General features: G+C 49.2%; 1 protein-coding gene and 1 long non-coding RNA gene across 5 annotated transcripts in view; one reads left to right on the top strand and one right to left on the bottom strand.

Annotated features, from left to right (window-relative positions):
• LOC120246815 overlaps nt 1-2562 on the bottom strand; it is a 486271-nt gene extending 483709 nt beyond the window's left edge. For both annotated transcript variants that reach the window (XR_005532156.1, XR_005532157.1), the window contains exon 1: nt 1880-2562. This is a non-coding gene — a long non-coding RNA (uncharacterized LOC120246815). The remainder of the gene's footprint in view (nt 1-1879) is intronic.
• A 3696-nt stretch (nt 2563-6258) lies between these two features.
• Nucleotides 6259-11552, top strand: DUSP26 (dual specificity phosphatase 26). Of its 3 annotated transcripts, XM_039254429.1 has the most exons (4): nt 6259-6543; nt 8482-8779; nt 10200-10414; nt 10913-11552. In XM_039254429.1, exons 2-4 carry the CDS (start codon nt 8559-8561, stop codon nt 11110-11112), a joined length of 636 nt encoding a protein of 211 aa, XP_039110360.1. In that variant the 5' UTR covers nt 6259-6543; nt 8482-8558; the 3' UTR covers nt 11113-11552. The 3 variants fall into 3 exon arrangements, with proteins under 3 accessions (XP_039110360.1, XP_039110361.1, XP_039110359.1); XM_039254430.1 differs by lacking the exon at nt 6259-6543 and having other exon boundaries at nt 8294-8779; XM_039254428.1 differs by lacking the exons at nt 6259-6543; nt 8482-8779 and adding an exon at nt 8876-10040.
• Nucleotides 11553-22964: the final 11412 nt, after the last annotated feature.

The following is a 22964-nucleotide window of genomic DNA, read 5'->3' as shown; positions in this document are numbered from 1 at the left end:
AGCAAAAAGAGTTCCCAGAATGAGAATAAGAGGAGATCCCATGGTAATGGCTCTACACTGGCGCAGAGAGCAACCAGTCCAGGTGAGGATAAGTCAGAAAAGTCCAGAAAAGGCTTATGGGGGCGAAAAAATGTCACTGAGAAAATAATTGATTTATTTGCCAAGAGGAGGTTTAGGCAATTAGGGGAAAGTGTGGGGCTGAATTAGTGAGACATCTGCTGAAAATTAAACGAACAATAATTATTAACTGAAGGGAAAACAAAGTTATGCAAGAAAAGTAGAAAATGGTTCAACTGAATAACAATTATATTCACACTGACTACTTATAAACAAAATTATGATATAACTCTTTAAGACAAATGCATAGAGGTGTGCCTGGGTGGCTCAGTTGGTTAAGTTTTTTAAATTTATTGGGGCGCCTGGGTGGCTTAGTCGGTTAAGCTTTTGACTTTCGCTTAGGTCATGATCTCGCTGTTTGTGGGTTTGAGCCCCTTTTTTGTCTTTGTGCTGACTGCCAGTTCAGAGCCTGGAGCCTGTTTCAGAGTCTGTGTCTCCCTCTCTCTCTGACCCTCCCCTGCTCACGCTGTCTTTCTCTCTCCTAGAAATAAATAAAAAGCATTAAAAAAATTAAAAAAAAAGTATTTTAAGTTTATTATTTTTTAAGGTTTTTATTTTTTTTAAGTTTATTATTTATTTTGACAGAGAGAGACAGCATGAGTGGGAGAGGGACAGAAAGGGAGGGAGGGTAAGAATCCCAAGCAGATCCTACACGCCCAACATAGAGCCGGATGCGAGGCTCAAACTCATGAAACTGTGAGATCCATCGTGACCTGAATCAAAACCAGAGTAGGAGACTTAACCAACTGAGCTACCCAGGTGCCCCGCATATGACTCTTGATTTCGGCTCAAGTCATGATCTCACAGTTTGTGGGTTCAAGCCCTACATCGGGCTCGTACTGATAGCACAGAGCCTGCTTGCATTTCTCTCTCTTCTCTCTCTCTCTGCCCCTCTCTCCTCCAAAATAAACAAATTATTTAAAAAAAAAAAAAGACAAATGCATAGAGAGATGTTTATCTAGATCTTGGTGGAGGAATGGAATAAAGAGAAAAAAAACCCTCAATGTTCATAGTGAGAAATCAATAGGTAATGTCGAAAACTGAAAACTCAAAAAACAGCAATATAAACATATTATTGAGAGAGATAAGATGAAGAAAAACATTTCAATATATTTGGTTCCAGGAAGTAGGGAACCAGGACATGGAGCAAGGGTAAAGAGGGAAGACCCAGATGGAGAGCTATAGGCAGAGGGTTGCTACTGTTATACAAGTATTGCAGAAAACATCTTTTTAATTTTTAATGTTTATTTATTTTTGAGAGATAGAAAGAGAGCATGAGCAGGGGAGGGGCAGAGAGACAGGGAGACACAGAATCTGAAGCCGGCTCCAGGCTCTGAGCTGTCAGCAGAGCCCAACCCAGGGCTTGAACCCACCAGCTGTGAGATCATGACTGCAGCTGAAGTCAGATGCTCAACCAACTGAGCCACCCTGGTGCCCCAAACCTGGGAGGTTTTAATCTATCTCTCAAAAGCTGGTAAATAAAGATTTTAAAAATAAGGTTATAGAACATTTTAGAACGTTATATAGGAGGAAAGTAAAGCTAGAAATTTCCACTCCAAAACAGAGTAACTATTCTCTTCAAGCATGCGCAGGACATTTGCTAAAATTGGCCACAGAGGAAGCCACTAAAGGAAATCTCAACCAATTTCATAGACTGGACACTGAAAATTAATCTATATGGATTATTGAAAATTTGAGAAATGTAGATAGGGTACAGTACAAGATAAAAATTATCTGTCATTCCCCTCTCGCCAGAGATTACCTCTTTTAATATTCGGCATAGTTCCTTTCTGTCTTCTTCAAAATGTGTATTTATAGCTGCTCTTCTTTTCATTTTCTTCTTTTTTAAACAGGGGCATTTGCCGCATATTCCTTTTGTATCTTGCTTTCTTTGCGAATAGTGTCCTGGTTTATTTCTGCCATAAGAGCACTAGCCTCTCCCTCTAGAGTTTATTTTCATTCCAAAGTCAGGCTAATGGAAAGAGTATCTGCTCCTTGCTATAAAGGGCGGCTCTTAGAAGAGAGTGAATATTTACAGCGGTCAGATGTGTCCTGACCAGAAGGAAAGGGGCTACAGAATGCATTGGATAGAGAGGTGAAGGATGGCCTGAGAGTTGAAGCAAAAACCAGACTGTCACTCTACCCAAAGGACCTGCGTACCTCTCCCTTCCCCCCAATTCAGAACCAGCAGGAGCTCGGCGGAGGAAATCCTCACACCCCGCTGGCTGAGGCCAGAGAGGACAGGCCCACCCATCCCACGTGGGGGCCTGTGGGGGTGGGGAGGGTGCAAAATAGGGGCCCAGGAAGAGGCCGAAGGACAGGCACTGGGAGAACTGGGAGAATGGAGAATCAGAAGCGTAAGGTCAGAATCAACACGGGGCACCTCGAGTCTTCTGCCCGCCTGCTCTCACCGCACTCCCGTCGCTACATAGTCACAAGTGTCTGTCCTCTGCTACTGGAGCCTTCGGGTGAAAATGCCGTTTAAGCCCGCAGCAGAGCCGGGTGGACGCGCCCAGGAGCGCTGGGCGTGGCGGGGCTTAGGGCGTGGTTGGAAGGAAGCCAGGTCCCGCTCCCTGTGCTTGGACTGGTGTCGGGAAAAGCCACGTGGTGCGGTGGCGGGCGTCCCCGGCTGCTCCGCCCGCGATGCGCGCACCTGGCGGATCCGGCTCCTGGGGAGCCACGCCGCCTAGGGGGCCAAGGGTCAGGGCTTGAGGATGCCTTCCTTCATGTAACTTCCACTGGGTGCCTGACACGCGGTAGGGCTCGCTACCTCGTAACGATTGCCATTCTTTTTCTTTAGGTCTGCGCCCTTGCTGCAGTGATTTGAGGCACAGGCTTTGGTTTAAAACAGTCATGGGCTTAAATCCATGCGCAAATCCCACTTATTAGCTACTTGGCTGCTGCAGGGTGGATTTACCACCACTCTAAACCTGTTTCCTCAACCGCAAAATGGAATTAATAATATACACTTCATGGGATTAAATTAGCTAATCTAGGTAAAGCACTTAGCATAGTGCCCAGCCCACAGTTAATGGTAGCGGTTGGAATTACCATTTAACACATGGTTGTTGGTTTTCCTCACCCCCTTTCTCCCTCTTTTTCTTTTCTTTTTTAAATTTTTTGTTTTATTTATTTCTGAGAGAGAGAGAGAGAGATTGAGAGAGAGAGAGAGAGCATGAGCAGGGGAGGGTCAGAGAGAGAGGGAGATACAGAATCTGAAACAGACTCCAGGCTCTGAGCTCTCAGCACAGATCCTGATGCCAGGCTCGAACCCACAAACCGTGAGATCATGATCTGAGCCGAAGTCGGTCGCTTAACCCACTGAGCCATCCAGGCACGCCTCCCTCTTTCTCTTATTTAAATATTTTTGGGGAAGGGAGGCATTTCTTTTGAGACTGTTTGGAGATCTATTTCTATTTTTCAGTAGCCTCATTTTACTATCTTAGTTCATCCCCATATCCTGTATCCATTCATGATTTCTAGTACTGAGAGAAGAGAGTTAAAGAAATAATAGAAATAAGTGAAGTAAAACATAGTTCATAGGTCCTTTGATAGATGTCTGTATCAACACAATGAAGGAAACAGACAAAAAAGAATGGGTCCAGAAGGCTTTTTAAAGGAAGTGATTCTTCAGCCTTATCTTGAAAATTACATGTTTGGAATCAGATAGCCTCTGCCATTTACTAGCTGTGGGTGAGTAAACTCATCTGGCCAAGCGATGAGTTTACTTCTCATGTATTCAGTGAAGGTGATAACACCCACCTAAAAATTGGGTAGGATTAAACAAGCTGATAAATGTGAAAGCCCAAGGAATTGACAGGTAATAATAAATTATCAATAGGGGCGCCTGGGTGGCTTAGTCGGTTAAGTGTCCGACTTCAGCTCAGGTCATGATCTCGTGGTTCGTGGGTTCGAGCCCCGCGTCGGGCTCTGTGCTGACTGCCAGCTCAGAGCCTGGAGCCTGTTTCAGTCTGTGACTCCCTCTCTCTCTGACCCTCCCCTGCTCACGCTGTCTCTCTCTCTCCTAGAAATAAATAAAAATATTAAATAAATAAATAAATAAAGTATCAATACATGCTGCCTCTATTAGCTTCGTCCCCTCTCTTGTCCTACCTTCTCCATTACCTTCTCCCCACTAACTCTTTGTTCCAGCTTCCCTTCCCCTCTTATCCTTAGTTTGGTGTCATCTAGAAATATAATAAACCTCCTAAGTACAAAACATAAAGCCCCTTGAGTTGTGGATTGATCCCTAGTAATTTAATGGTCTTCATGAAAATGTTGATCCAGACAACTTCTATAATAACCCATAAACATCTGCCCATGATGTCTATAGCACTCTTTAAAACATATTTTTCGGGGGTGCCTGGGTGGCTTAGTCAGTCCGACTTTCACTTAGGTCATGATCTCACGGTTGGTGGGTTCGAGCCCCACGTCAGGCTCTGTGCTGACTGCCAGTTCAGAGCCTAGAGCCTGTTTCAGAGTCTGTGACTCCCTCTCTCTCTGACCCTCCCCTGCTCATGCTGTCTCTCTCTCTCTCCTAGAAATAAATAAAACATTAAAAAAAATTTTTTTTAAATAAATAAAAATAAAACATATTTTTCCAGGGGCGCCTGGATGGCTCAGTTGGTTAAGCGTCTGAACTCGGCTCAGGTCATGATCTCACGGTCCGTGGGTTCGAGCCCCGCATAGGGCTCTGTGCTGACAGCTAGATGGAGCCTGTTTAAGATTCTGTGTCTCCCTTTCTCTCTGCCCCTCTCTCATTCATGTTCTATCTATCTCTGTCTCAAAAGTAAATAAACTATAAAAAAAATAAAAATAAAACGTTTTTCCAGCTTTTTGAGAAAAGTGAAAATGCAGGGTTGTAATGGAAACCTTGCCAAAGATTGAGATCAAGTTCATCTACAACATCTTTCCAACCTACCAACCCTAAAGACTCTGTCACTTAAAATAAGGTTGGTCCAATAATATGTGCTCTTTCACAATTTGACTTATGATAGATTTTTTTTACTTATGATTTTTTTTTCCTGGAACAACAAATTAAATTTTCAACTTCCCCAGGCCAAGCCTTTGTTTTAAATGATGAGGATTTCATTTCTTCATGTAAATTCCCATGCCAAGAATGCATGGAAAGGAATTGAGTTTGCTTCTCTAGAAGGAAAAGACTACGAGGGCTGAAATTAGTCTGTGACAGCAGCCTTTGATGAAACCTCTCCTTGAGCACTGAACTGACCTGACCCAGAGATCAAAGCCTCATCTACTACCCCTACGGGAACATGATCAATCCCGATTTCAGGGACAGTTGCTAATGTCTTCTCATCTGAAACCAGGTCCTGCCTCTGTCCTGCAGACAGCTCTCCTGGAGCCTGCCATCTGCCTGGTTTTCACTAGCATCACCTGATGCCATTCATTCCCTCTCCCACCTCCGCCATCACACAGTGAACTAGGGCCTGGGGACCACAACACCGTCCTTGCCTTCCAAGTGTTGACAATCTCGCGACTGACGAGGTGATTCCAGTAGAAAAGCAAGTCAAGGTAAACATCGTTAAAAGACAGCACAAATGAAGAGGTATGGGCATGAATTTCTTCCAGAGTCGGGGACCGTGGCGCTGGCCAGGAGCTGAGCTGGCGGAAGTGGCTTGCTGATAGAAATCCACTGTGCCTCCTCCATGGTGTGGGGTCACTATCTAGAACAGTTAAGGACATGAATTTTGAGTCTGCCTGCCAGGTCTTGAAGCTCTGCTCAGCGCATAACTAGCATGCGGCCTGGGCAAATTCCTTGGCCCCTCTGAGCCTCAGTCTCTTTTTCTCTAACATGGGGACCATGATAATCCTCCGTATGTCACCGACCTGTGGTGAGGACAAACTGAGTTATGTGAAACGCACGGTCTATAGTAAATGCTAATAATGGCTAGGGATTGGTATTATTTATGACACGATGCTCCTGATAAGAAACGGACAAATGAGGTGCACCGTCATGTCTGTGTAATTCGTTAATGCCGCCTGGGGAGAAGCGGGTGTGTTCAAGGCGCTCTCTGGGACGACTTGTATAATGTCATCTTCAAGCAAAATGCCTTGTAATTGGCGCAGCTCCGAAGATACACGTCTGCTGGGGCGTGCACACCAGGCGGGGCTGTGGTCCGTGTCTGGTCTGCAAACACCCGCGGGCGAGCCCACGCTGCGTGTCCACTCGGACCGCTGGGCGTGAGGCTGTGTCCGTGTGTGTCGCCGACACACACACACACACGCACGCTAATATGAGCCCTGCTTCGACGTGCGTGTCATGGCTTAAAAATAGAGGCTAATCCGTCAGCCGGTCTGGCGGCGGCGGCGGCGGCGGCGGCGGCGGCGGGAGAGTCATGGCCGTGGGGCCGGCTGCGCCTGCGATCTGCCTCCGGGACTGAGACCCCGCGCGGCGCTCGCACCGAGGTACGGGGGCTGCGTGGGGTGGTCACCTCCCGGCGGGCGGCGAGAGGCTGGGGGCTGGGGGCTGTGGGCTGGGGGCGGCGGGGGGTGGGGGGTGGGGGCGTCCAGCCAGGGAGGCGACGCGCGGGGGCCGAGTGGCTGAGCTCCCCCGGGCTCCCTCCCTGCACCCTCGGCGCCCGGCCGCGGCTGGGGCGACGGCCATGAACCTGTTACAACCGCCGCGGCGGACGCGGGGGGAGGGGGCCGCGGGCGAGGGCCCCTGAAGGCGGCTGCCGGGATTGAAGGGGGCCGAGGGGTGGCCCCCCGGGACGGAGCGGGGCGGCGGATCGAGTCCCACCGAGCTCCTTCCTCCACCCGGCCTCCTTCCCCTTCCTTTTTACCATTCAGCATCACACAGGCAGCACGCCTATTTCGGGAAACCCAGAAACCGTTGTTTGGGAATAAAATGATGGGGTCTTTAGTCCTGAGGAGACAAGGCAGATGATGGTGATGATGGTGGTGATGGTGCTGACGGCGGCTATAGTGCCAGATTCCTGTGCCCCTTCTGCCCCAGACATTGCGAAATCCTTTCTCCCCGAACACCCTAAGATCCAGGCTCCCCTCAGCAGTCGTGATCCTAATGCCCCTGCTTCCTAAGGCCTGTGGGTGCAAGGTGTCCCCTGGCCCGGGATAAAGGAGAGCCCGGGGGGGGGGGGGGGCTGGCCGGCCATGAAGGATGGGTTCGCACACTGTGTGCAGGTCAAAGATGGCCTCTCCCTACTAGACTTTTGGTCGAGGTGTCCGGGCAGAAGACCAGGAAGGGAGTGGAAGGGGAACCCTTGGGACCAACCCACCATCACAGTGGGAGAGAACGAGGAGGAAGAGGAGAGAGGGCGTCTTGCCCAGTTCTCTCTGCCTCAAGGACCCAGGGTGAGTCTCAAAGGCTGGCTCTCCCCGGGAGCACAGGCTCCCACTTTGAGAAGGGCCGGCTGTCCAGAGAGTCCGAGACACACCTGCTAAGCCCCATGCCCTTCGTACGGTCACTTGACTCCAACAGCAACACAGATGGTCATTTCAGCCTCTGAGCCCCTGGGCCTGGCAGGATCCCTCATCCCTCTTCCTTCCTGCCCCTTCTTCAGCCCCCCAGCCGCCACCTTTCCCCCCCACACCCAGACACACGACCCCAGCGCTGCTGGACTCAGAAATCTTCATATTAGAGATGAGGTTTCATCAATAATTTCGGTACACTGATGGAAGGAGGGTGGTTTGTCTGTCATGCACGTAGATCGGCGCCTTCTTCCATGAGCGCATGCATCCAGCAAGTATTTTTCAAAAATGTGCACTTCCTCTTCGTTGCTAATCCCCGCTCACCCCGGCCCCCAACAGACACTCCCCATAGCACGCTTGACTCTGAGGCAGTGAGGGGCGCAGCACTGTGTTAAAGCAGCCCATCTCTCGGGCGCTGAGGAGACAGGCTTGGCATATGTCACAGCCCCAGCCGCTGCTTCCTGCTAATTCTCTCTGGATGGGCCCAAGGCCACCCCTCATTCCCATCCCTAGCTCCCTAGGCTCTCTGCCTGTAGCCCCGGGCAGATGAGACCCAGATTCGGGCTGGCAAGAGCTCTAGCAGTGGGCACGGCCGCCCAAATATCAAATGTGTGTGTGTGTGTGTGTGTGTGTGTGTGTGTACGTGCTTCGGGCGTGGGGGTGGAGCAGCTGGGCAGCTCCCTTTCCCCGTAAACAAGGACATGTGACTCTCCCACCTCCTTGCGTGGCTGAGCCAAAGAGCAGAGAGGAGCTGTGGCAGCTTGAAGGAGAGAATAATCGTGGAGGCCCCCGAGAGGGCCAGGCTTACCTTCTCTCCCTTGAGGATCTTCTCCCCAGGGCCCAGCCCAGTTGGTGAGAAGGGAAGCAGCTGCTCGAGGCTCACTCAGGTGTGTCTCCCATCCGTTCCTCCTCCAGCAACAGCCACCTGGAGACGGACCCATCCTCACGGCAGCCGCCCCCACAGCTGCCACGTGGTTTCTGCCACCTCTAAGATGTGCCCTGGGAACTGGCTCTGGGCGTCTATGACTTTTATGGCCCGCTTCTCCCGGAGTAGCTCCAGGTCTCCTGTTCGCACGAGAGGGGCCCTGGAGGAGATGCCGGCTGTTCAACATCCCTTCCTCAATGTCTTTGAGCTGGAGAGGCTCCTCTACACGGGCAAGACAGCCTGTAACCACGCCGATGAGGTCTGGCCAGGCCTCTACCTTGGAGACCAGTATGTACCTGGCAGCCTGGGGTCATAGCCGTGTGTGTGTGTGTGTGTGTGTGTGTGTGTGTGCGCGCGCGTGTGTTGGGGTGGGGGGGCAAGAAGGAAGGAGAAGGGTGGAAGGGAGGTACTGACTCCAGCTTGAGGACTGAGGGGCAGGGGTGCGTGGACAGAGAGCGGAGGATTATTAAGATACTCAACTCTGGACAGAAAGTCTCTGTTCATGTAATAATGTCATTGCTTTAGCATAATTAATTATTGAGTGCCAGTGCTACGAACCGGACATAATAGATGACTTCTCTCACCTTCCATCTATTGTGCTGTGATTCTGGGGGGGGGAAAAAAAAGGAGGCAGCCATTGGGGACCAGGAAGTGGGCAGTAAGATGAAAGGTTGACCAGGCAAAGCTGGGAAGACGGGGGCCATGGAGAGAAGAGCATCACGGGAAGAGTAGTCCTCTCTTTCTCTCAAGGGCGTTACAATTTACAAGGAGTTTTTCACGTGCATTTTCTCTCTTAATCTTCACAACAGCCTTATGAGGTAGGTACCACTATCCCCAGGTTACAGATGAGGAAACTGAAGCTCAGAGATGTTGTGACTGGCCCAAGGTCACACGGGTCGTAAGTAGCAGAGCCAGGACTTGCAGGTTCAAGTTCAGTGCTCTTTCTACTTGAGGAATTTGCACTGGACAGGGCATTTGCCCTGAGATATAGCCATGGTGCCTGAGAGGTGTCTCCCACTAAGCTGAAGGGTGTGGGCCAGACAAACACCGGAAGGTGACCTCACAACACAGGGTAAACGTGGGCATGGAGTAACTGGTAACAGAGAGGAAGATTCTGGGTGTTGGAGTATAAAGTAACAGGGGAGCTGGGTGTGGGAGCAAGGGCCGGAATCACAGCACCTCAGGGTTACCAGCGAGGTTAAATGTGAGCTGGTCCAACTACTCACCTGATGTCCACATTCCCTCTGCCACATCCATGCCTACACACTGACCTCCTCCCGCTGCTCGAATGCCCCAGTGACGGGAAAATCACTCTCTCCCATGATGTTTCAATCTTTCTTCAGCGGGATTCCACGGTCGGGACAGACTTCCTTACACAGAGTACAGATCCAGTGAATTCTTCGCATACAGAAAGTCAAAGCCCGCCCAGTCTTTCAATATTTTATTATGGCTTTTATTATGGTGATTGCTCACCCTCCCTGTTAGTCTTCTCTCCTCCAGGCAGAACCTCCCCAGCGCTCTCAACCCTTGCTCAAGGGCAAGATTCCAGGTCATTGCCCATCTTAGTTATCCCGCTCTGGGTCATCAGGAAGTAAGGCAGGGGCGTGGGGCCTATGACATTGGCTAGGCAGCCGCCAGGGCGGGGAAGAGGGCTCCTCGCCCCAGGGCCTAGCTTCCCCACTCTCCCTTTAACCTCTACTCAATGCAGGGACATAGCCAACAACCGCCGAGAGCTCCGTCGCCTGGGCATCACCCACGTCCTCAATGCCTCGCACAGCAGGTGGCGAGGGACACCGGAGGCCTACGAGGGGCTGGGTATCCGCTACCTGGGTGTCGAGGCTCACGACTCGCCAGCCTTTGACATGAGCATCCACTTCCAGACGGCTGCCGATTTCATCCACCGGGCACTGAACCAGCCAGGAGGTAGGAGGGGAGAGCAAGGGGCCGTGGGGGGGAGGGTGCGTCCCCTAACACTGGACGTTAAGTTAGGGGAAGGCCCGAGGGTTCAAGGATGGAAGAGATTTTAATGACATGACAAAATGCTCGGGGTATGATATTAAGGGAAGAAAAATGCCCTCAAACATCTCTAAAAGGCAATGCACGAAAAGGAGATAATCCAAAATGTTAACAGTAGCAATGATAACGCACGTGGGAAGTATCACCTGAGTCCCTATGCTGTACTAGACCCAGTCTTCCATTGGAGACGAGTGTCTTCCGGAGCCTTTTTCTGGGGAGATGGGGCAGTTCTGAAGGCTGAGCCCCTGTGTGTTGTCCATCTTATTCTGTCCAGGGGGGTCTGCATTCTTCCTACCACTAGTCTGCACCCCATCCTGTCTCCCTGCACCCCTCCTCACCTGTCCCCGTAGCTCTGTCCCTAGCCTTCTCCAGCCCCCCAGCTGCCCGCTGTGTCTGTCCTCACAGGGAGGATCCTGGTGCACTGCGCGGTGGGAGTGAGCCGGTCCGCCACACTGGTCCTGGCCTACCTCATGCTGTACCACCGCCTCACCCTCGTGGAGGCCATCAAGAAAGTCAAGGACCACCGAGGCATCATCCCCAACCGGGGCTTCCTGCGGCAGCTCCTGGCCCTGGACCGCAGGCTGCGGCAGGGGCTGGAGGCATGAGGGGAGGGGAAAGGAGGTCAGGCCAGGTGCGGGGGGTCCCTGGCTCCAGGCTGGAGGGAGGAGGCCCATACATCCTATCCTCTCCTGTAGGCGGGAGAGCGAGAGGCCTGAGGCTCAGGGCTGCTGTCGCTATTTGCCAGGAGGGGGCTGGGGAGTGAGGTCGGGTGGGGTGCTGGGCCCCGGGAGGGAGCCGACCAGGGAAGGAAGCAGCCACGCTGTCGTTGGAAAGCAGTCCTGGGATTCAGACACCCCAGATTTCAGCCAGGCTGCTTGCAGTGACCCAGAGCCCCTTCCCCCACGTTGTGCCCAAGTGTTCCCCCTCGCTCCCTTGTCTAAACAAAAGTGCCATGTGTGCCCTGCGCCTGTGCAGGAGTCAGGGATGCCGCAAGCACCAATGTGATGGTCTAGACGTGTGTGTAGATGGTGGTGTAGAGACAGACGGTGCAGAGAGGGTGTGAAAAGCTGTGAGACCGGAGGGAGAAACCCACAGACTTGTTACTCCAAGCACAGGAAGAGGAGGTGTGGGAGGATTGGCACTGTGCCCGTGGGTGCTGGCCGTGGCCAGGAGCTGCAGAGGGGCCTGCCTGGGAGTCTTCAGAGGCTCGCTGGCTGGCTGGCTGCAGGTGTCTCCAGGAAAAATAAAGATGGTGGACAGGAGAAGAGCCTTGTGAAGTCATTGACAATGTGAAGGGGCTCCCCACTTCCCTCCTGGGAACCCTCACCTTGCTGGGAATAACCCCAGTTCCTGACTCCCTCACAGTGGTCATAAACCCCCAGTAGTTCTTAGGGGCGGATTCTTTCTCTCAAGTTCAATTTTACACTGGGCCACAAGTGAAATCCGAAATTGCTATTTCCCTCTACATCCACAGAGGGGCAGCAGAGGACCAAAAACTTCAGGCTTTGCAACTGGTTTGTGCAGCTTCGCGGAAGACACGCCCGCCCTCCCTCTGCCTGATTTAAAATAGGTCTATATTCCCAAACTCAGGTGTGTGAGAAACATACCTTTGTTTTCAAACATTTCTAATTTGTGCATCAAGTCCCCATCGTGATGGGATAGCAGAGTATCCAGGATAGCAGAGTATCCATCTGAAATCGACCTTAGCCTTAAGCCATACATTCAAGGGTTTAGGTTCTGCCTGGTTACCAAGGAATTGGAGGAGAGGGAAGGAGGCATGATGTGATTGCTTCCTCTCGTACTCTTTCCAGGTTTGCCTCATTCAAGTGTAACACCGTCTTCTTAGTAAACTTAGTACAAATTTAGACTCATCAACCAGAGAGAATAGTACGGTCTTTCTGTTAACCCCATGGCCAAACTGCCAGCCACCATGTCCCTCCTTTTAAAAAAGACATGTTTATGGGCATGGAGGAGGACACTTGTGGGGATGAGCACTGAGTGTTATGTGTAAACTAATTTGACAATAAACTATTTGTAATAAAATAAAATAAAATAAAAATAAAGGAAAAAAAATTAAAAAGACATGTTTGGGGTGCCTGGGTAGCTCAGTAGGTTAAGCGTCTGACTTCGGCTCAGGTTGTGACTTCAAGGTTTGTGAGTTTGAGCCCTGCATCAGGCTCAGAGCCTGGAGCCTGCTTCGGATTCCGTGTCTCCGCCTCTCTCTGCCTCTCCCATGCTCATGCTCTGTCTCTCTCTGTCCCTCAATAATAAATAAACATTAAAAAATTTTTAATAAAAAAGACATGTTCCCAGAGCAGAATATCTACATGAATAGGAGGAGACAGGGGAGAAAGTGAAAAATACAGGGAAAAGAAATCACTTAATATACCTGAGGAGTATATCTTACCCCAAAGTATAGAAACAGAACCTCAAAGCTGGAAGGGACCTTCATAGATAATCCATTTCTACCCTCCAACAAGGCATAGATGAATCACCTTTTAAAAATCTTTCATGAAAATCATCAAGCACTTGCTTGGACACCTTTGATGTGTCCAAGCATACAACTTCCACACCATTTCCCCAGCTCTCAATACAAAACAGCTCTAAGACTGCGCTTGCATCATGCAATCACAACACAGTGGTAATGAGATGAAGCCGAAAGATCTGGCAGCCTGGGCTCCCTGGCTATTAGGGCCTGTGGGCGACTCACTTTGTCTCTTCCCCACCTACTCACATGCCTCAGTTCTGCCTGCTTCCACAGAGTTGCTATGGGCATTTAATTAGATATGCAATAAAAGCTCAGAGCCTAGTCAGTGTTTAATAAATGTTCTTTCTCTTGCTCCGTCCTTCCTGTGGTTTGAAGCCAGCTCGCTGGCCCTCCTGTGTCCTCTCACTTTCCTCCCAACAGCTCTGATTGTTTCCAAGAGTCTGCATTTGTCATGTTGCTAGTTTCCTCCCCAGCCTTGCCCACAGAGCCATCTCTTTCTGATTGTGGCACCCAGGGCTGGTGTCTGCGCTTTCAGCTGGACCTAGACAGTGGGAGGCCAGCAAGATCTAGTAGCTGGGACCTCACATTTCTTTTTAATTTTTTTTAAATGTTTATTATTTTTGAGAGAGCAAGCAGACGAGAAGCAGAGAGAGGGGGAGACACAGAATCTGAAGCAGGCTCCAGGCCCTGAGCTGTCAGCACAGAGCTGGACGTGGGACTCGAACTCACAGACTGTGAGATCATCACCACAGCTAAAGTCAGCAGCCTAACGTACTGAGCCACCCAGGCGCTCCTGGAACCTCAAATTTCTATTGCTGTCGAGGGCCAAATTATTCTAAGGGGTAGAGTGAGGTCTTCCTTAGGAATGTGGGTTCTAATCAAAATGCACCAATCAATTCCCTATCAGAACCATGGGCAGGGGGCTTCAGAATAAGTACAGATAACCCAGAAGTAACTCAGGATCTCAGAAGCGCTGTCAGTGTGACCTGACCAGTACAGAGTGGGGCAGAGCAGGGACCCCCTTTGTCCTAGTCTAGTAGATGGATTACTATTGAGGTGACCACAGCACGGCTGTATTACTGCAGGTTGAATCTGCCTCCCGTAAATCCCCTAGAGTTTTTTCGAGCCAAACAATTTGAGAATTTATTTCTAACTTCTAGTAGAGAAGGATAGCTACTAAAGTATATTTGACCAGGGGCACCTGAGTGACTCAGTCAGTTAAACATGCCACTTCGGCTCAGGTCATGATCTCACAGTTTGTGGGTTCGAGCCCTGCATTGGGCTCTGTCCTGACAGCCAGCTAAGAGCCTGGAGCCTGTTTCAGATTCTGTGTCTACCTCTCTCTCTGACCCTCCCCTGCTCACGCTCTGTCTCAAAAATAAAACAGAAATTTTTTTAAGTATATTTGACCAAAGACTATCCTCACAGAGCAGGTTACATATCTTTATTATTTAACAAAGCCGTGCTTTGCTTTGCTTAGAGTCTTCTGCCTTTACAGATATTAAGACACTAACCCACTGAATCTCCATAAAGCCCCCTGTATAAGGTGTCATTGGCATTGCTGAGGAACAGGGAAATTGATGTGAAATACTTTCTTTCTCAAGGACACACAAATAGTAAACGGAAGTGCTAGGACTCAAACCTGGTCCTCTGGCCCAGAATCTGTGTGTGTAGTCAGCCCTTTCGTCCCTAACTCCACCATATAAGGGTGTGTGTGTGTGTGTGTGTGTGTGTGTGTGTGTGTGTTGTGGAACTATATGGTTGCAGGGAGAGGAGAGGGTGGCCACAGCCTGGCTGTTACACAGAAAGAATCAGTGCTAGCTTCCCAAGGGGCTGGCGGGGACCACTGTCACGGGTGGGTCTGGTTCCCACATGCCAAAACCGATGGCGAACATCCAGTCTCTAATCCTCTTCTTGGGAGCAGTTGACCATTTGAACCCGAGCAAAGGAACTGCAAAGGCACCGGAATAAAGGAGCCCGAGTCAGAGTCAGGTTGTGCTTCCAGCTGGCTGGGCCTCGGCCCTTGGCCCTTGCCCCCTACACACCCCCTCGCCCCTGACCCCTCACCCCAGGGAGCCAAGGCCCCAGGCAATCTTGTCCTCCTGTGCCCGCTGCTCCTGACTTTGCCGCCTCCAGCCATGGCCTGTGGCCTGTGTGACGATGATGTAAACAAACCGCTGCAATCGGCCCCAGAGCCTGTGCTGCCTCGGGAGAGAGGTAGGGGTGTTTGCCCAGTCCCTCACCCCTGCAACTAATCCCAGCCGAGAAGCTCCGCAGGGACAGGAGCTAAGAGAGAACGGCTGCTTCTACGCCCCATGTAGCAGGTGGACCTGCAGCCAGACTGGCAGCTGAGAATGGCGAGCGCCGGGCCGGCTGCGCAGAAAGGCCTCTGCCAGCAGTTTCTCACACAGAAGGGAGCCTGACCGGGGAGAATGGAGCCGGTTAAGAAGAAATATAGACCCGGGGCACCTGGGTGGCTCAGTCAGTTGAGCATCTGACTTCAGCTGGGGTCATGATCTCACAGTTTGTAAAGTTTGCATCCCACGTCTTTGTGCTAACAGCTCAGAGCCTGGATCCTGCTTTAGATTCAGTGTCTCCCTCTCTCTGTCCCTCCCCTGCTCGTTTCTGTCTCTCTCTCTCAAAACTAAATAAACACTAAAAAAAAAAAAAAAAAAAAAGAAAGAAAGATAAACCCAAACTGTTGGTTATTGGAGGGGAGGCAGGCGGGAAGATGGGTGAGATACATGAAGGGGATTAAGAGTTAAGAGTACACTTATTATGGGGCGCCTGGGTGGCTCAGTCGGTTGAGCATCTGACTTTGGCACAGGTCATGATCTCACAGTTCATGAGTTTGAGCCCTGCGTCAGGCTCTGTGCTGACAGCTCAGAGCCTGGAGCCTGCTTCAGATTCTGTGTCTCCCTGTCTCTCTGACCCTCCCCTGCTCACGCTCTGTCTGTCTGTCTCTCTTCATCTCTCAAAAATGAATAAACATTGAAAATTTTTAAAAAAAAGAGTACACTTATCACGATGAGCTCTGGGTGCTGTATGGAATTGCCAAATCACTATATCGCACACCTGAAACTAATATAACACAGTATGTTAACTATATTGAATAAAAAATTGTTTTAATAATAAAACAAAAAGGAAGGAAGGGAGAAGAAAGGAGGAAAGGAAGGAAGGAGGGACAAGTTTTTCATAGATTTCTCTCCCTAGAGCTTTTTTTGAAGAAGGAGCAAAAGATCTAACAGTTTAGGGAAGAGCCCTGTTCATACCCTCATGCCTGGATTCTATGAAAATATTACCTCATGTGGCAAAAGGGATTTTGCAGAGGCAATTAAAATACAACTTTGGGGGCACCTGGCTTGGTTGGTGGAGGACGCAACTCTCGCTCTTGGGGTGGTGAGTTTGATCCCCATGTTGGGTTTAGAAATTACTTAAATAAATTAAAAAACAAACTTTACAACCTTGCATGGAGAAATAATACTGGACTGTCTGGTGGGTCCCATCATGTGAATCCTGAAAAGCAGAGAACTTTTTCACGCTGTGGTGAGAGATTTGACGTGGAGGCTGAAGCCCCATTACTGGCTTAGAGGACAAGGAAGGGAGCTGTGAATGACAGAATGCAGCTGCCTTCTAGAAGTGGGAGAAAGTAAGAAAACAGATTCTCCCCTGATCCTCCAGAAAGAAACACAGCCCTGCTGACAGGGCTTGATGTTAGCCCAACAAGACCCACATCAGACTTTTGAGCTACAAAACTGGAAGATAGTAAATTTGCATTGTTTAAGCCGTTCGGTTCGTGGTGAATTGTGACAGCAGCATTGGGAACTGAGTATCAGATGCCTTGGACTCTCCGTGAAGACCTTTCCATGTGAGCATCTAACCACTGGTTCAAAATGATGCGACTAGGGGCGCTTGGGTGGCACAGTCTGTTAAGCATCTGACTTTGGCTCAGGTCATGATCTCACAGCTTGTGAGTTCCAACCCCGCATCAGGCTCTGTGCTGACAGCTCAGAACCTGGAGCCTGCTTCATATTCGGTGTCTCCCTCTCTCTTTGCCCTTCCCCTGCTCACACTCTGTGTCTCTCTCTCTCAACAATAAATAAACAATAAAACAAATTTTTTAAAATGCTGAGACTAGGGGCACCTGGGTGGCTTAGTCGGTTAAGCGTCCTACTTTCGCTTAGGTCATGATCTCGCGGTTCGTGGGTTTGAGCCCCGCGTCGGGCTCTGTGCCGACTGCCAGCTCAGAGCCTGGAGTCTATTTCAGAATCTGTGTCTCCCTCTCTCTCTGACCCTCCCCTGCTCACGCTGTCTCTCTCTCTCTCCTAGAAATAAAAATATTTAAAAAATAAAAAAATTAAAAAAAATAAAATGCTGAGACTAATCTCCAGCATGAGTTTTTGTTGTTGTTGTTTTGTTTTCGTTTTTGTTTCTGTTTTCACAATTGGGAGCTGGCGACACTCTGTAGAGGGAGGAAGATTCACTTGGGAAGGGCTTTACATCAGGGGTAGCAAACTGTCAGCCTGACACCTAAATTTACTGGCAGGGGGTGTTTCATGATCTGTGCAACAGTTCAAAGCTTGAAAAATTTCCCACAAGATGTGGATTTGTAGTTTCTCTTACAATTTTGAAAGGAACAGTTAGCCTACATTTCCACATGACAATGGTGAGGAGGGGCTGCCCCGTTTAGATGAATTATTACCTGCTCTCCAGGTCATCACACCCCATCACTATGCTCTTACACTGAACCTGCTTCACTCAAGATCATTTGCCTATACACATGCACCCCGATATTTACAGCAGGGCTTTCAACAGTGGACAAAGTATGGAAAGAGCCCAAATGTCCATCAACTGGTGAGTGGGTAAAGATGTGGTGTTTTGTGTGTGTGTGTGTGTGTGTGTGTGTGTGTGTGATGGAATATTACTTGGCAATTAAAAAGTATGAAATCCTGCCTTTTTTTTCACTCATATGTGGAATTTAGAAACTTAATAGAAGACCATGGGGGAAGGGAAAGGGAAAAAATAGTTTCAAACAGAGAGGGAGGCAAACCATAAGAGACTCTTAAATACAGAGAAAAAACTGAGGGTTGATGAGTGAGTGGGGGAGAGGAGAAAATGGGTGATGGGTATTGAGGAGGGCACTTGCTGGGTTGAACATTGGGTGTTGTAGTAAGCAATGAATCCTGGGAATCTACTCCCAAAGCCAAGTGCACACTGTACACACTGTATGTTAGCCAACTTGACAGTAAATTACATATTTTTTACAAAAGATCATTTGCCTACAGTCCCTGTGGTAAATCAACCATACCATGTGTCCTAATCTCTTACCAAGAAATATAAGATATTCCTTATTCTAAGAAGCCCAGAGCAGTCCATTTTGCCTCATTTTTTCCCAATCCCCACCTCAATCCCGCCATTCTTTTTGTTTTTTTATTCTTTTAATGTTTATTCATTATCGAGAAACAGAGAGAGACAGAGCATGAACAAAGGAGAGGCAGAGAAAAGGGGAGACACAGTACTGAAGCAGGCTCCAGGCTCCAGGCTCTGAGCTCTCAGCACAGAGCCTGATGTGGGGCTTGAACTCACAAACTTCAAGATCATGACCTGAGCTGAAGTTGGATTCTTAACTGAACCACCCAGGTGCCCCAACTCCTGCCATTCTTGGAACATTCTGTTTGTGGGCAGTGGTCACTAGTCTTTGAAATGGCCTAGGATTGTTCCCTTGATGTGGCAGACACCTAAGTCCTCTGCCAAATTCTCGTTTAAGCTCCTGGAAGTGGCCTGGAAGAAGGTGACTAGTACAGCCAGTCCCTCAGGAAGGCCCCTTGGAAGCCAATGGAGAGAACTAGGAAGTGATCTCGTGAAACAAGGAGAGGAATGTTTATCAGCCACGTTCTGATGGTCTTCAGACTAAAAGAAAGGGACTCTCGTCCTCCTAGGTAGCTTTCCCTGAGGCAGTTTGTATATTTGAGAATTGAAGGGAAAGGCCTCTCCCTCCTATCTTCTGGAGTTCACTCACAAAGTGGGTCGGGGCAGGCAAGTTCATATTCACCACCCATGGCCTGGACAGAACCAGAGCTCCTAATTCCAGTTGAGGCCACCGACAGCCCAAAAAAGGGCTAAGGCGAGAGGGGGTGGTAGAAATATTAACCCGGGAGGAAGACCCAGTCAGATTCAGGAATATCCACGGCCCCACCTGTGGGACTGAACGCAAGGGCAAGGTGTACCGGCTACTTAGAGCACTCCTTCCTAGCTGCACAGCACCTTGGCCCCTGGCCAGGGATGGGAGGACCTTGCTTGCATTAGGAGAAAGGACAGATAGGCCACAAGGTCAGGAAAGGGTTAAAAGGAAGTGAGTGAGGAGAGGCTGGACCCCGGGAGCCAAGGCCATTCTAGTGTCCTCCACCTACAACACATGCATGTACAGGGAACTCCCAGCTGCCAAACATGACAAGGCTGTGATCAGCCCAGCTCAGGACACACGGGTGAATGACCACAACCTCAAAAATACCAGAACTGGCAGGAATCCAGGAGAATTTCTCATTCAGTGATTTTCTGACCATGCCTCACAGAGCCCTAGTATTTCAAATAGTTTTTCAGGGGGCCACTGGCGGGGAGCAGGTACAGGGAGAGAAGCCCCATGGTGATTCAAACCGGGCAGATCTGTTTTTATTTCTTTTATGTATGCAGTTTCCAGTTTTAAATATTGCTTAATAGGGCTGCCTGGGTGGCTCAGTCAGTTGAGTGTCTTGTTCTTGATTTCTGCTAAGGTCATGGTCCCAAGATGATGGGATCGAGCCCTGCACTGGGGCTCTGTGCAGAGCGTGAAGCCTGCTTAAGACACTCTCTGCTCCTCTTCCCAGCTTTCGTGCTCTCTAACACACACACCCACATTCAATTAAAAAATTCTGCTCAGAATAAAACGTTTGTAATCTTCCAATCTTATCTGATTCTTCACTTTATTTTTTAATTTGTTTGATGTTTGTTTATTTTTGAGAGAGAGACAGAGTGCAGGCAGGGGAGGGAGAGGGAGACACAGAATCCAAAGCAGACTCCAGGCTCTGAGCTAGCTGTCAGCGCAGAGCCTGATACGGGGCTCAAACCCATGAACCATGAGATCATGACCTGAGCAGAAGTTGGATGCTTAACCGACTGAGCCTCCCAGGCGCCCCATGATTCTTCACTCTATAAAGGAGAAAGCAGCCCTGGAGAGATAACTAACTGAAGTCTCAGAGAGGGCAACACCAGGACTTGGCTAGGGAGACTGCTCACTGGCCATTCTCCACTTCTTCCTGTTATTAACAGAACCATCCTGAGCTACGGCAGGACTCATGACTGTCCATCTAGAGACTCCATTTCCCAGCATCCTTTGCAGATAGCTGGAACCACGTGACTAAGCTCTCACCAATGGAATGGGAACAAGAGTAATGCTCCATTTCTTACAGAGAAGACGCTGTCCCCCCAACTCCCTTGGGGTTGAAACATAAGATATGTAGTTGGCAAGCCAGCTCCTAATGTATGAATAAGAAACACATCTCAGGATGAGCCAAGCAGCAAGAGAAAAAGAGCCTGAGTCTCTGGATGGCTTTGTGAAGTAGAACTACCTCCTTGCCTTGCACCTCCTTTTCTTGGAATATTTACAAGACAGAAATAAATTAGATTTTTTTGAGCCTCTGCATTTTTATGTCTTTTTGTTACAATAGTTGCATTATTTATCTTTTGCAAAATAGCACATTACCCCACCCCACCCCCCACCCAACCTCAGTGGCTTAAAACAACAAACATTTGTTGTCTCATAGTTTCTGCTGGTCAGGAATTCAGGAGCAGCTTAAATGTGTGGTGTTTCCCAGGGTTTCTCCTGCGGCTTGCGGCCAGAGCGCGTTGGCAAAGGCTGCAGTCACTTGACGGTTGACTAAAGCAAAAATTCCTCCTTCCAAGCTCCTTCCCAGAGCGCCATTCCTTACCACATGGCTTCTGCATTGGTGAATGGCTTTGGTTTGTTTGTTTGAGTTTATTTATTTTGATAAAGAGAGCGTGGGGTGGGGAGCAAAGAGAGAATCCCAAGCAGGCTCTGCACTGTTAGTGCCTGCTGCGGGGCTCAAACTCACAAACTGTGAGATCGTGACCGAGGCTGAAATCAGACACTTAACTGACTGTGCCACCCAGGTGCCCTCAGTGTCTTTGGTGGAAACTGCAGCACACCTTTCCGACTCACCTCTGCTTCATTCTACTCGTCCACAAGCCCAGCATGATCTCAGGAGAGTGGTAAACTTGGCTCCACCTCTACCGGGGAGGAGCATTCAAGACTTCATGGACGTACTTTCAAAACCACCACCATGACCCAGCATGCATGGTAATTAATACACTAGATGTACTGGCTGTTTGGTCCGATGCTGCTTCTGAGCCACGCTACTTCATGATGTAGTTTGGAGGTAATAAGAATGAGCATTTCCTGGGGGCTTATTTTGTTCCTGTCATTTGGCAAACATTTATCAAACGCTGTTCCTCACATGAGCCTCTATGGTAGATTCTACTACAAGCCCTCATTTTCCAGGTGAGGAACTGAGGTTTGGCATAGTTAACATCTGCTAGATTCCAGAGCCTCCACTCTTAACCACTACTAGCGTTGAGCAATGATCGTATTTTGTGGAGAGAGAGACGGAGTTTGGTTGGAAGCCCCCTCATCAACACTTCAGAGTTCCGTGACTTTTGCTAAGACCTGACCTTCCTTGGCTTCCATTTTTCCTACTGGAAAGTAGAAAACTTTCCTGGAGGTGTTGGTGAGGAATAAATGAAAATATGAGAAGCACTGACTTGGGATTCAGTGGGTGGGCAATCAAAGGTGTTACTCTCTACCACTCTACTTTATTATCCAATTTCCACTCTGATGCATGAGATGGTTCAGCTGCGGCCCTGAGTACTGGCTTCATTCTGGAATCCAAAGACATAGCAGGACTACATATAATTTCTGGAAAATACAGAACCCTAAACCCCATAGCTTCTGTTTCCTTCCAGCCTCCTTGGTTACTTAAGAAGAGCCTAAGGGGACATGTATGATAGGCTTAAGAATCAAACCCTACCATCATAGGGGAACTGACCCAGCCTGTATAGACAGAAAGGAAGATCTGCCTCTTCAGTCATACCAATGACTCTCTCTCCTACTGGATTTCCCACGTAGGTGGGGAGCTGAGGGGCAGGGAGGGGAGATGGCTGCCCTTCTTTCCTGGGGAACCAGGGAAATTATGAACTCATTTCATTAAGAGTTGCACCAATTCCTGGGGCACCTGGGTGACTCAGTTGGTTAAGCGACCGACTCTTGATTTCGGCTCAAGTCATGATCTTACAGTTCCTGAGTTCAAGCCCCTGTGTCAGCCTCTGCACTGACAGCACGGAGTCTGTTTGGGATCTCCGTCTCCCTCTCTGTCTCTGACCTTCCCCTGCTCACGCTCTCTCCCTCTCTCTTAAAAGTAAGTAAGTAAACATTAAAAAAAAAAAAAAGTTCCATCAATCCCTGAAAAGCATCCAGGTACTGAGGCCTCCAGGGCATCCATCTGGACAGAGGAAGGCCAGATCTTTCGAGAATAAAACAAGTAAAAGATCTTATTTGCCCACATATACAATGAGCAACTCCAAACCCCTTCAAAGAATTGCGTGTTCCTCTCTTGCAAACTTCTTTTAAGGAATAAAAGTTTGAGGAGGGCCATCTGGGTGGTTCAGTCGGTTAAGCATCTCAAGTTCTGCTTCGGTCATGATTTCACAGTTCGTGGGGTCGAGCTCTGCATCAGGCTCTGTGCTGACAGCTTGGAGCCTGGAGCCTGCTTTGGATTCTGTGTCTCCCTCCCTTTCTGCCCTTCTCTCTCTCTCTCAACAATAAATAAATGTCAAAAAAAATTAAAGAAATTAAAGTTTGGGGAAATGTAGGGTGTCTGGGTGGCTCAGTCAGTTGAGCAACCAACTCCATTTTCACTG

This window comes from Hyaena hyaena, unplaced genomic scaffold, assembly GCF_003009895.1.
Source record: "Hyaena hyaena isolate Hyena2069 unplaced genomic scaffold, ASM300989v1 scaffold_488, whole genome shotgun sequence".
NCBI classification, from domain to species: Eukaryota; Metazoa; Chordata; class Mammalia; order Carnivora; family Hyaenidae; genus Hyaena; species Hyaena hyaena.
Note: the sequence above shows the minus strand (reverse complement) of the source record. Positions and strands in the feature narration are given on the sequence as shown.